Raw genomic sequence first — 12,387 nt, 5'->3', positions numbered from 1 at the left:
GTGCTTGGTTTGCACTAAACCATATTTACAGCTTGTCAAAAAAGTTAAAAAAATGAATCTGAATCCTAACAGGAACCTAGGATATCTATAATGGATTCAGTGTCCTCTAAATAAATTTGCTTGCACAAAAAAGTCTGATACAATTTAGTTTGATCTTTGGGAGATCACAATTCTTGCTCTCAAAACATCTAGCATTTCTTTCTTTCCAAACAGTCCACCAAATACAGGCTGGGACAATCCTCCATCTATCTCTATCTGCAGCTCCCACCCCTACTTCTCCCCAACTGTATAAAAGATGCGTGATTCTGTTAGGCATAGCCCAATCAAAAACCCTGAGCCTAATGAAAATCCTCCATAGCTGGATGTTATTCAGCACTGGAGAAACAGATGATTGACTGTCTCAACCTCTTCCCCACATAAATAGCATCTAGAACACATGGAGAACTTCCTTTTCTTGAGATTTTCATGTGTTAAAATTGCTTCTCTTGCCAGAAGCCAAATGAAACATGACACCTTGAAAGGGATTTTAGGTTTCCAAATCTGCTTCCAAGGCCACAGAGGAGGTTGTTGTCCATCTTGATTTTGCAACTTATATGCAGAGTTTATCTTGAATGTGCCTTTGTTATTTCTGCTCCACCATAATCTATCATGTTCATCCCTTGTTCCTGTAAAAGCTTCCAACCTTCCAAAAAAATCAGTTACGGTCTCGATTTCCCAATCATTGAAATTCCTTCTAAACTGGAAATTCCATCCATGCTGGGTCCAAACCTCAGCTACAAAAATATTTATGGAGATTTGTGACCAAAGAATACTAATTTTAAGGGAGGTGACTGTGGTTAAATATATTTTTATGCCATATGGTTCTGCATTAGGGAGCAATATTTTGAAGGGTGGGAAGAGTTTCGTGTCTTCGTTGACTTTAAGGTTTGGGGATGGAAGGAGTGTAAGTTTTTGGGTTTACAAATGGTGTGGGTTCTTTGAGTATCCCTTTGCAAAACTTGTACAGAATATCTTGCCAGTGGGAGATGACAGTTATACAAGTGCTTAAAAAACCGGAGGGAGAGGTGTTTAGGTATTTAGGAATTTGCATGACCCAGAGATGACAGAGTTCCAAAGTTTGATTGAATGGCTCCACAAACAGTACTTCACAGGAAAGTTATGATGTTTGGAGGTGGAGGTGGGTAATAGTGATGTTCTCTGTGAAGTATTTTTACGTTAAGCGTTTATATAGTGAGGAGGATGCGTTCCAACATATCTTTATTTGGATCCCTAAAGTTCCTAGTAAGGTGTTTTTTCCCCCCACTTGGCAAGCAGCTAGTGGGGCGCTATTGACGACAAAAAACTTGTGGCGGGGGGAAATCACCTACATCAACTTATGTATAAGAGTCCGGTTGAATACGTTGATCATCATCTCATTCACTGCCTAGTGGCCCGGAGGCTGTGGTAGGAAAAAATCCTTTGTTGGTTTGGAGTTACTTGGGTGATGTCAGGTCCTGTGGAAGAAGTATTATTTAGCTGGAATATTGGTAAAAGAAGGAAAAGACTCATGTAGTGGAATGTGGGTCACTGCTTGCACTTGTGTGGGTTGTGTGGAGGGGAAGAAATATGAGAAGTTTTGAGGGTGTAGATGAGTATTGTTAAACTGAGGAAGGCCTTTTGTCCCTTACTTCCTTTTGTTGCACCCATGATATTCCATCTTCTATAGAAGATTGTGTGTCGCTTGTAGAAAACCATTGGATTTTGTAGGTTTGCTACTTTTTAGTTACTTCTTGTATACGGACGATTTTCTTTGCCCTTCCATAAGTGAAACTATTACTGTAAAATAAGTAGATGACAATATTCTACAATGCAACTTCATGTTTGCAACTTCTTTTTGTACGCAGATTCTAGTGCAACACATTAAGACAGTTCTTCCAGGATTGAAATCACGCATTAGTGCTGCATTGGTATCTGTTGCAAAGGAGCATGCCAGCTATGGGGAGATCACAGAGTCCAAGGTTTGTTCTGCCATATTGCTCATCTTTACCATGCATATACCTGAACTATTGCTAATTTGTTGCGATATTACAACAGGCGGTTGATATCGGGTTTTTTTCATGGTAGATTTTCTGTTTCTTATTCAGCTTAGTTTACCCTTATCGTGTGTTGACATTATTTTCCTCTCAAACTAGGCTGGTATGGGAGCACTTCTATTGAACATCCTTTCCAAGTACAGTGAAGGTAATGTTGTCTCAAATTTGTTGAATCTCATTGAAGTATAGATTCTCATCTCTCCCTCTGGGTTTGGGAACAGCATTCTCTTCAATGATTGAAGGAAAAAATGAAGAAATGTCAACATCTGAGCTGTCTGGTGGAGCAAGAATTCATTACATCTTCCAGAGCATATTTGTGAAGAGTTTGGAGGTACACATCTTTCCTATCAACTTGAGAATGCCAATTTATATTTTTTCTAACTTGGAGATTTTTTTTTTAAACCTGACAGTATTAAATAGGTTGAAGACCATATTAACCCATTTAAGAGAAGGAAAGAAAATATGAGAGATCCATTTAATTTAATATGGGCAAAATGGTTTCATTTCACTTATATGGGCTGAAATTGCCACCCCTACTCGGGATAGCCAGTTCTGATTAATCATATTATGCTACTCCTGGGAGGTTCTGCTCGTCTTTCTTACTATAAAATAATGACATTAATGATAACTTGTTGCTCAAGTGCACATATGCTATCAAGAAAAATTGTCATCATTTGTCCGCAATGTGTCTTGTATCCACAAAAGTTTGAGCAGGATGAAATTGCCTCCCATTTTGACCTACTTGCTTTAGCGCCCTTTTTTTACTATAGCCATGTTGCCTACAGCTGAACGTTGTCTCAAATTCTGGGATATAGTCCAACGCGATGATTGGGAAACTGAAAAGAAACTTAGCTTCTTTGCATCAGTATGGTGTCTTAGTTAACGTTATTCAAATATTATTTCAAAATTCAACAAATATCATCAAACTCGTCCATCTTTTGCAGGAGGTAGATCCTTGTGAAGATTTAACTGATGACGACATCCGAACTGCCATTCAAAATGCAACTGGTCCTAAATCTGCTTTATTTGTGCCAGAAGTAGGTTCTTGATGTGAACCCTTACTTGCTTTTGGAAATGCTTTTATTTTGTGCCAGTGGTTGTGGGCTTTCTCAAGTAGCTTCTTGTAAAATCTATTCTATTTGGTTGGCCTTGCACTTTATATATGTAGGTTCCATTTGAAGTTCTTATCCGAAGACAGATAGCTCGTCTGTTAGATCCAAGTCTTCAGTGTGCACGATTTATTTACGACGAGCTAATAAAAGTATGGCCTTTTGTTTGAAATGTCTGGTTTTTGAGTGTTATGTGTTTGTATCTGCTGTTCAACTTGTATTATTTATTCACAGATGAGCCATCGGTGCATGGTTAATGAATTGCAACGATTTCCTATTTTGAGAAAACGGATGGATGAGGTTATAGGTTACTTTTTGCGGGAAGGCCTGGAACCTTCAGAGACTATGATTGGACACATTATTGAGATGGAGGTATGTTCAACCTTCGGCTGTCCTATTGTATACTTCTTTGTACATGCATCAACTTGTGTATAATTTTTTTTTTTGTGTGTACACACATATATACTCTTCTGTATTTCTGTGTACTCTGAAGTGAATTTGCTTAATATAGCCCAACCTATTTTTGAGATCCTTGATATTCTTGATTCGTCTTTTCTCATAGATAATAATCTATTTGACAATTGCTATACTGTCAGCAGCTTAGGAGACACCAGAGTTTTAGTATCAAAGACTTTATGGTTAACTCAAATAATAATAAACAGTAATAGCTGTGAACATTTGTAAGTGCATCAGTGGAGTACTTAATCATCACTGCGTTCGTTGTTATAGAAAGTTGAAATTTCTTCAACTTATATTTTGTTCTAGATGGATTACATAAACACTTCACATCCAAATTTTGTTGGGGGGAGTAAAGCTGTGGAGATGGCAATGCAGCAGGTCAAGTCCAACAGGATTACTGTACCTGCTCCGAGGCAGAAAGTAAGTACTTGATATGTTGTTTCACAGACTTCAGTGGATCTTTTTCTGTGATCTCATTTAACTAGTCGCAAGTTACTGCTTTTATCTCACTGATCAGGATGGAGTGGATCTAGAGAAAGCGCCAGCATCTGAAAGAAGTCTGAAGTCGCGTGCTATTCTTGCTAGACATGCTAATGGAATTGTTCCTGATCAGGTATGACTTCTCTGCACCATCATCTGCAAGCTTGCTTCTCTTCCTTGCCATCCTGCTGGGGCATCAGTTTTATTTATTTTCCTGAAGATGAAGCGAAAGCATTAAGATTGCTCTGATTATTGTGCTACCTTGTCCGGAAAAGCAGGTTGCTCGGCCTGCTGCAGAAGAGAAAACAACAACATCAGGTATATCTCCTTCTGGTAACACATGATTCTATGCCATGTGATCTTTACTTGTATTGCAGTATGTAAGTTATGTTTGTTACACTTTAGTTCGAATGCTACACCATATAACTTTTTTTCTGCTGTTTAGCATCCATTTCTTTATCCTGGACTCCTAGTTTCAGATCCAGTGTTGCATGTTTTTATTGGCTATGTCCTAAGATTTGTTCTTCACAATCAGGATCAAATGTTAGTTCAAGCTGGGGGATATCATCAATATTTGGTGGGTCAGACAGTCGTACATCTATCAAAGACAATCCCATTAGCAAGCCATTCAGTGAACCTGTCCAGAGCATGAATCATGCTTTCATCCACTTGAGAGAGGTACATATTTGAAGGCCCCCTGTAGTCTATGATCACTAGGTATTCAATTTGATGATCATCTTACTTGTGCTTCTTACCTTTTTGAAGCCCCCAAGTGTGCTGAGGCCGTCAGAAACTCATTCGGATCAGGAGACTATTGAAATTGCTGTTACAAAACTGTTATTAAGGTCATATTATGACATTGTCCGGAAAAACATTGAGGACTCAGTACCTAAAGCAATCATGCACTTTCTGGTAATAATGATATCATGATCTTGCGTCTTAACGATTTCTTGCATTGATGTTTTGGCATCTACTTGAGTAGGCTTTCACTGGAATTGTGCTTTAAATAGGGAAAATTTTCTGGTTCCATTTCTTGCAAATCCTAAGTAATTTTAGATGAGTACTCTGTGCTAAGATCTGTGTTTTTTTTTTCAAAAAAAAACAATGATAGTGTTCTCACCAGTTTGTGGCACCTCAATTATTCCACCGTGTACCAGCTTCCTCCCACCAAAACAAGTGCCAAGTAAGTTTGCTCACCCAGGCTTAGGCAGATGGGAAGAAATCCCCCAATGTTTTTTTTTTGTCTCTACCAGGATTTGAACCGTGGTGTTCAAAGGTTTGCACCAACTTCATTGACCAGGAGGCCACATCCTTACCTTTGGGTGCTAGGATGTGCTACTTTTTCTGATCTGATAGAGCAACTCTTCCCATAATCTTGTGTATCCACTTCTAGATCCTCCTATCTCCTTGGGCAGGAGATTCGTCTCTTTCAGGTGGAATTTCAAGTACCGTTAAGACTGCTGTAGGCTATGTTGTATATATTTGTGATAGTCTAGATAAACTGGGAAACAAATAGGAAAGAGTAATAATCTTCTGTAAGTTTGAAGATTTTCTTGATTCTTCTGCCAAAAGGTCAGAGGCGTATATATTTGTGATAGTCTAGATAAACTGGGAAACAAATAGGAAAGAGTAACTAATCTTCTGTAAGCTTGAAGGTTTTCTTGGTTCTTCTGCCAAAAGGTCAGAGGTCTAGATTAACTGTTAAACAAATAGGAAAGAGTAAATAATCTTGTTTTAGTTTAAAGGTTTTCTTGGTCTTTCTGCCAAAAGGTCAGAGGTTACTGTGCAAGGAAGTGTTCTCTCATTTTATTTATATGATGTAGTTGCATCAGTGGCAATGTATATATAGATATACAAATTTATGCATGTATTTTTCATGTTCAGCCTCCTTGTTTGATAAAAATGTCTTCTCTTTTTCTTTATTCAGGTCAACCACACAAAACGAGAGCTCCACAATGTATTTATCAAGAAACTTTACAGGTATTGTATAAGAGCAAGAAATCCGAGTTTATTTGAAGCCCAAAGCTATTACAGACATCTGCTTATTGATCTTTCTCAAGGGTTTCTTGCTGAATAAAATAGTCGTCACTCAGGAAGTGATTTGGTGGACACACGTTTTGGATGCTGTGATACTCTATGCTGATAGTATAATATTTTTCTTGCTCAACTGCTTAGCTATCTCAAAATGTTATGGCATATAGTATATGGTTTAGTCGTGATTCTAATCAGTGTGCTTTCAACATGTGACAGAGACAACCTCCTTGAAGAGATGTTGCAGGAACCTGATGAGGTAGCCTTGAAGAGAAAGCGCACTCGTGAGACACTTCGTGTTCTTCAGCAAGCTTTCAAGGTCAGATCTTGGTTTGTTTTTATACAGAACATAGATCTGAGTTTTTCAGAGAAATGTTAATTACGTATTAATGAACTATTGGTGTTAGCAGGTCTATGTGGCTAGTTGTAGTTTGGTAATTAATGTCTGAAAATTGTAGATCTTTTGGAGTTCCAATTTTTTTCTTTCTTCAGGTATTCCAAGTTAGCATGGGTGGATGATGGTCTATATGATCTATTCACGTTCTTAATTGAATCCAAGTAATTGAGATATGATACTACTACAAATTGAACAAAACACGGACACAACACACAAAACTAATGAGCTTTTAAAATTCAGGGGAGCATGATAGATGGGAGAGACAGTTCAAAAAACATTTATAGTCGATTCAGAATCATTCAACATTATGACAGATTAATTAAAAAACCAGTACGTAAAAAGAAACCCAAATTTCTCATACTAATTGGCATTGGGCTTTACTATAAGTTAGTCATATTCAAGCTTTTTCCAAGTAGAGTAGTGACAGCTCATTTCCAGCTTTCATTTATTGGACTTCTCTTCAAACAATCCCCACCCACCCCACCCTGCAATAATTAGGTTTACCAGTCCATGAAGATGAATAATTAGTGGTGTTATCATTCAAATTTATTCATATGAAAGTTTATGTAACGGCTAAATACATATGTGGCTCCTTAAACTTGTCTGGATTTTTTATTCATACACCTAAACTAAGGGTTGTACCTATTGAACACTTGAACTCGAGCCAAACTGTGTCTAGTAGACACAATGTGCTTTTGTGGCGAAGTGTGTACTTCCCACTCCTTTTTAGCGCATTAAAAGCCTCTATAATAGCTAAATTTTTGGCTCCTTCCAAATTTCTTCTTCCTCCTTGCCACCACATCCTTCTACCGCCCTTCCCTTGTCTCCATCTATTAGTTTAAAACAAAAAAAAAGGGCGGGGGTTGGGGGGTAAACAATATTTGCAATCCACACTGTCTTTCATCAGCATCTCCTTCAGGTTTTATTGGTTTCAGAAACTCCATAACGATTTAGCTGACCTTCTCTCACTAGGATTCTGGTGGTTTCGGGGGGAATGATAAAATAAAATCTAATTCTATAGACTTGCATTTTACACTCCTATTTTTTGCTTCGAACGCTATCCTATAATTTTTAATGATTCAAGCCCTAGCCTCTTTATTTCCTTGCAAAACCAAAAAAAAATAAATTGAATTATCCCGGAAAAAATTGGAAGATACCAATTAGAAAAATATGACTCAAAAAGAAATTGTAGCTTGCAACTTTTTGGGGTTGTGTTTCATTTCTTAACTTTTTCCTTTCTGCCTCATCAATTCCTATTCGCCTCTCCAGGCTCCACACTTTCTGTTGCCCTTGTCCTCTTCCCCTCAGAAGTTAAAGTTGAGCACCATCAATATACCAATGTCTTCCTTGCATCTCTTCTTGGAAGTTGAAATATGACATGGTAGTTACCCTAGCCGAGATGGGGCGCTGGGTGCTGCACTCAGCTTCAGTAAATTGCTGAAGTGCAATATATCTGTGGAAGAAAGAAAGGAATTTCGGAAATGAACTTCCTTATTGTGTACTCTTTTGTATGTGATGTATGTGATTATGCTTATAACTAGTTTGTTAGTCACCAAAGTGGATGAACGAAATGACTAAAGGCTGAACCCATTGGGATAAAGTTGACACCAATAGTTGCAACTGTTGTCCCACGATGGGTTCAACCATGATTAAAATATGCACAAACTAAAATGTCCTTACGTGGATATTATGCATGTATTAATGTTTTGTTAGTCACAGTGGCCAACCACAAGTTTGTCATTTATCCTTGATACTAGTGATCTAATTATTTCATGATAAATGCATAAGTTAGCATTCCCTATCATTTGAACTTAAGAATTTACTCAAAGGTGAGTTAATTATTCTATGATTAGTGTTGAACACGAAGGCGCAAATTAAACTTTTATAGTCATATATATTTATACTACCAAAGATACTTACTGTGTTTGATTAAGAATGTTTAATTACCATCGAGTACATAAAAAGTTTAAAACCCCACTGAACTATGACCCTTTTTTTTTTTTATAATGACACTTTAAACATGGGGGGGGGGGGCGGGGGGGTCCTAATACCCCCAAAACTATTTTGAAGTTGAATTATTTGGCCTTTTTCCATTCAATCCCAATTTGAAGGTGTTGTCACACTCAAATCATTAAGTGACACGTGTCAGTTTCATTAAAAATAATTTTTGTTTCTTTTACATCTATCTTTCCTTTTTTTTTCTTTCTTCTACCTATGTTATTTTTATCATCACCACCCTCAATTTTTGTATCACATATATTATAGGAATTCATTTCAAAAAACCCAAAACTAATTTAAAGTTAATTATTTGGCCCTTTTTCAGTCAATCCCAATTTAAAGGTGTTGTCACACTCAAATCATTAAGTGACACATGTCAGTTTCATTAAAAATAATTTTTGTTTCTTTTACATCTATCTTTCCTCTTTTTTTTTTCTCTCTTTCTTCCACCTATGTCATCTTTATTATCACCACCCTCAATTTTTGTATCACATATTATAGGAATTTATTTCAAGAACCCATTAATCTTAGCTTTTTCTCCATCCTTTTTGTTTTTTCATTTTTGAATCAGAAATATATTTTTTTAAAAGAAGAGAATATAATGTTATGGTATTTTGGAAGGGGCTGGTTGATTTTTGAGGGAAAAAAAGTAGAGACAAAATATTTATCTGACCAATTCAAAGAGAAGGTCCTACGGAAATGCTTTTGAGAAGAATAATGAATGGAAAACAAAAAGAGAAAATGGAAGAGAGAGAAAAAGAAGTCCTTGAAACTATTGTCATCGTTCTTCAATGGTGAAGCTCTGAAGGAGAAGAAGAAAAAAAGAAAAGGGGAAGATTTAAACAAAAAAATTGGTCATAAAACGGGCACGTCGGTGGATCAGCCAGAACCAGAACCAGGACATGTGCCGCTTGCTATTCAAGTAGCTCCCCTAGCTATAAACTTCAACCCCCCTTCTCTTACTTAGATGGAGAAATAAGTAAGCAAGACTTTCTACCCTGCCTTTCTTTTCTTAAAAAATGGCGAATTACATCGAATTTTGCCTTCAACCAAGCCTTTCCGTTCCGAAATCGAGAAAGATCAGAGTGACATTGCTTCTTCGGCCCGAACCAGGGAATCCCTTAGATATGATGCAAAAGGGCTCTTGGTCTATCCTTGATCAGAGATTTCTCTATGAAGCCACATTAAAATTACCTTCTGGGGAGGTCCGTTTGATATCCAAAAACTGCTCAGCAACAGTCGGACAAGTGGGGAATGTTGGGGTGAACCAGAAAAGTTTGGGTAGAGCAATATATTTAACAAATAATACTGCAAACTAAAGTTAATCTTAGTTTTTTTTTAGTTTTCACGCGCTTCGGGAGAGTGATACACACACTTTGTGTCAGATTCAATAATTTAATTTAAATTAGCTTAGGGGTGTATTAAGACATCCGCAAAGTTTGAGTGACTCTTTCGAAAACAGGTCATAGTTTAATGGGGTTTCTATGTATTTTCTCATTACCTGTTGAGGATAAAATAGTTCTTGTTTAATACCTCTCTTTATTGTCTTTTTGAATTGTTCCTTTTTCTGTATTTCTGTTTTGCTTTTACGGATAAATTAACAAAGGAGTATTTTATTGTTTTGTAAAGGAATACACAGATTATGGTGTAAATCATTAATACGTGTTGCATTTTGATTTGTTTCTTGAGCCACGTGAGAGGTGCTTGCACATGCTTAATCTGTTTTGAGAACTGTGCCAGATGTGTCTGATAGGCACATTCAGTCGGAACAAGGCTAAGTTCAAAGTATTCAACCTTCTTGGAAGTGACTTTGTATAAAGAAGATAGAGATTAATTTCTCCATGGCCAATTTTGAAGTTATGGCTAAAACCTAATTAAAAAACTTAGGGCCCGTTTGGATGGGCTTAATAAAAGCAGCTTTAAAAAAGTACTTTTAAAAGTGCTGAAACTTATTTTTAAAATAAGCAGTTATGCGTTTGGATAAAAGTGCTGAAGTTGTTATGTCAAACGTGAAAAGGAAAAAATGGAAGAAAGAAATGTAGGGTTATATGGGTTATTTGAGATTGTATAAAAATATTAAGAGCAAAAAGATAAAAATGTGGGCAACTTAAAACAACTTATAAGCTAAATAAAAAAGCACCCCTACCCCAGCTTTTAACTTTTGGCTTAAAATAAGTTTTTTTTTAACTTAAAATAAGTTATTTTGAGTATTGTCAAACAACTAAATAAGTCAAAAACCAGCTCTTAAGTCAGTTTGATCAGCTTTTAAGCTGAACCAAACAGGCTCTTAGACTACTATTTATCAAGACACACCTCAGAAATTAAATTAAACATTTTCAGAAAATGTTGAAGTATTTGGTAAACCAAACCCTTATAAATGCTTTTGATGTAGACGTTGGAATTAATGTCTTTTGGTATGTGCAGACATTGGATGAGTTGCCACTTGAAGCTGAGACAGTTGAAAGAGGCTACAGCATAGGTACTGACCCAACAGGCCTACCAAAGATTCATGGTCTTCCAACATCATCTGTGTATAATTCCAGTGGTTCAACTGATTCATACACTGCTTCTCCTAAAAACCCAAGATCACGCAAATCATCCCATTCTGGTGAACTACAGTCACCAATGTATGCTGGTGCAGATTCAAATGGTGGTGGGCGTAATTCTCTTGGTCTTTACCCAACAGTTGATATGTAGGAAGAGATCTATCAAATGCTTTGGGTTGCTAGACATTTGGAACCTCACCCGATCTGGTGCAGTAAAGAGCCATTCTATATTTGATTTGTTCTGCCACAATGAAGATGATGTATGACGATTGTTTCGCTTTCCCAATATTCTTTATTTCTATTGTTCAAATAGAATCATTTTGAGCTATGCAAGGAAATAATAAGAAGTCGTCTTCAGCAGGCTGCAGGCACAATATTTTTGTTTTGTTTTGTTTTGTTTTGATATTAGCAAATGTAGCCGGCCGCTCTATTAAGTAGTCCCCATTTGCATACAAGTTTCCCAAGAATAGGGAAATGACAGGATTTGTAACTTTGACAAATGAGCTTGTAGCAGCACTGTATATTTTGCACTTATTTTAGGAAAACACAACACTTTCTTTTCGGTTGCAGGGATTTATAACCCAACTGAGATGTAATTCGTAACTCTAATGTGCTTTGAAGTCTTCTTGATAAGTTTTAACGTTATTTGTTCCCGTGCTTAGTTCATTGATTTTAGATGGTGCAATATATCAGTGCAATAAGAAATATTTCCTCATCTGTTCTTTTAGTTTGTTGGAAATATTGACAAGTGATCCAATGTTAATTTATGTCCAACTAGTTTGATGAAGTAATTATCTTCATAAGAGACACATTCATAAAGTATGTTATCTGTCCTTGATATTAATGATGTGTCTAAATTCATAATTGACGTTTTAGTATCATTAGAATTTATGAAATTACCAAAAGATTAATTAGTCATTGTATGAGTGAACATGAAAGAGCAAATTAAACTTTTATAGTCATTTTGCATTAGTATAAAAAGGGTAGAGTATAAAGCATTTTTATCAGTAGGATTCTGGTAGTGCCAATGTAATCTAATATGTTTACTATGTTTGTTTTAAAATATTTAATTGTTTATGAGGATAAAATGTTTTTTTGTTTAATCAATATTATCTTCCAAATTTGTTCAGGAATGATTTTCTAATTTATTAGAACTATCTGCAATGCTTTACAAGGTGCTTGAGATTATCTTTTCTTTTTCTACACAAGATTGTTAGAGTAGCTTTCCAAGATTGTTAAGACTTTGCTATAAAATTATTCTTTTATTACAATCATACTCAAATATTTTAATAGTA

The 12,387-nt window shown here is 36.3% G+C and overlaps 1 protein-coding gene across 2 annotated transcripts in view; it reads left to right on the top strand.

Moving 5' to 3' along the window:
- LOC101245614 (dynamin-related protein 3A-like) overlaps positions 1 to 11,745 on the top strand; it is a 33,315-nt gene extending 21,570 nt beyond the window's left edge. The window contains exons 7-20 of one of the 2 annotated variants that reach the window (XM_004250679.4): positions 1,884 to 1,997; positions 2,172 to 2,220; positions 2,294 to 2,403; positions 3,017 to 3,109; positions 3,241 to 3,333; positions 3,416 to 3,553; positions 3,947 to 4,060; positions 4,158 to 4,253; positions 4,399 to 4,438; positions 4,656 to 4,798; positions 4,886 to 5,032; positions 6,048 to 6,100; positions 6,371 to 6,470; positions 10,971 to 11,745. In XM_004250679.4, coding sequence (XP_004250727.2) covers positions 1,884 to 1,997; positions 2,172 to 2,220; positions 2,294 to 2,403; positions 3,017 to 3,109; positions 3,241 to 3,333; positions 3,416 to 3,553; positions 3,947 to 4,060; positions 4,158 to 4,253; positions 4,399 to 4,438; positions 4,656 to 4,798; positions 4,886 to 5,032; positions 6,048 to 6,100; positions 6,371 to 6,470; positions 10,971 to 11,243 — 1,563 coding nt within the window. In that variant the 3' untranslated portion in view covers positions 11,244 to 11,745. Of the gene's footprint in view, positions 1 to 1,883; positions 1,998 to 2,171; positions 2,221 to 2,293; positions 2,404 to 3,016; positions 3,110 to 3,240; positions 3,334 to 3,415; positions 3,554 to 3,946; positions 4,061 to 4,157; positions 4,254 to 4,395; positions 4,439 to 4,655; positions 4,799 to 4,885; positions 5,033 to 6,047; positions 6,101 to 6,370; positions 6,471 to 10,970 lie in introns of both variants that reach the window. The other variant, XM_010314765.4, reaches the window with a different exon arrangement.
- Positions 11,746 to 12,387: the final 642 nt, after the last annotated feature.

Source organism: Solanum lycopersicum, chromosome 11, assembly GCF_036512215.1.
Source record: "Solanum lycopersicum chromosome 11, SLM_r2.1".
Classification (NCBI taxonomy): domain Eukaryota; kingdom Viridiplantae; phylum Streptophyta; class Magnoliopsida; order Solanales; family Solanaceae; genus Solanum; species Solanum lycopersicum.
This window is presented reverse-complemented; position numbering and strand designations above follow the sequence as displayed.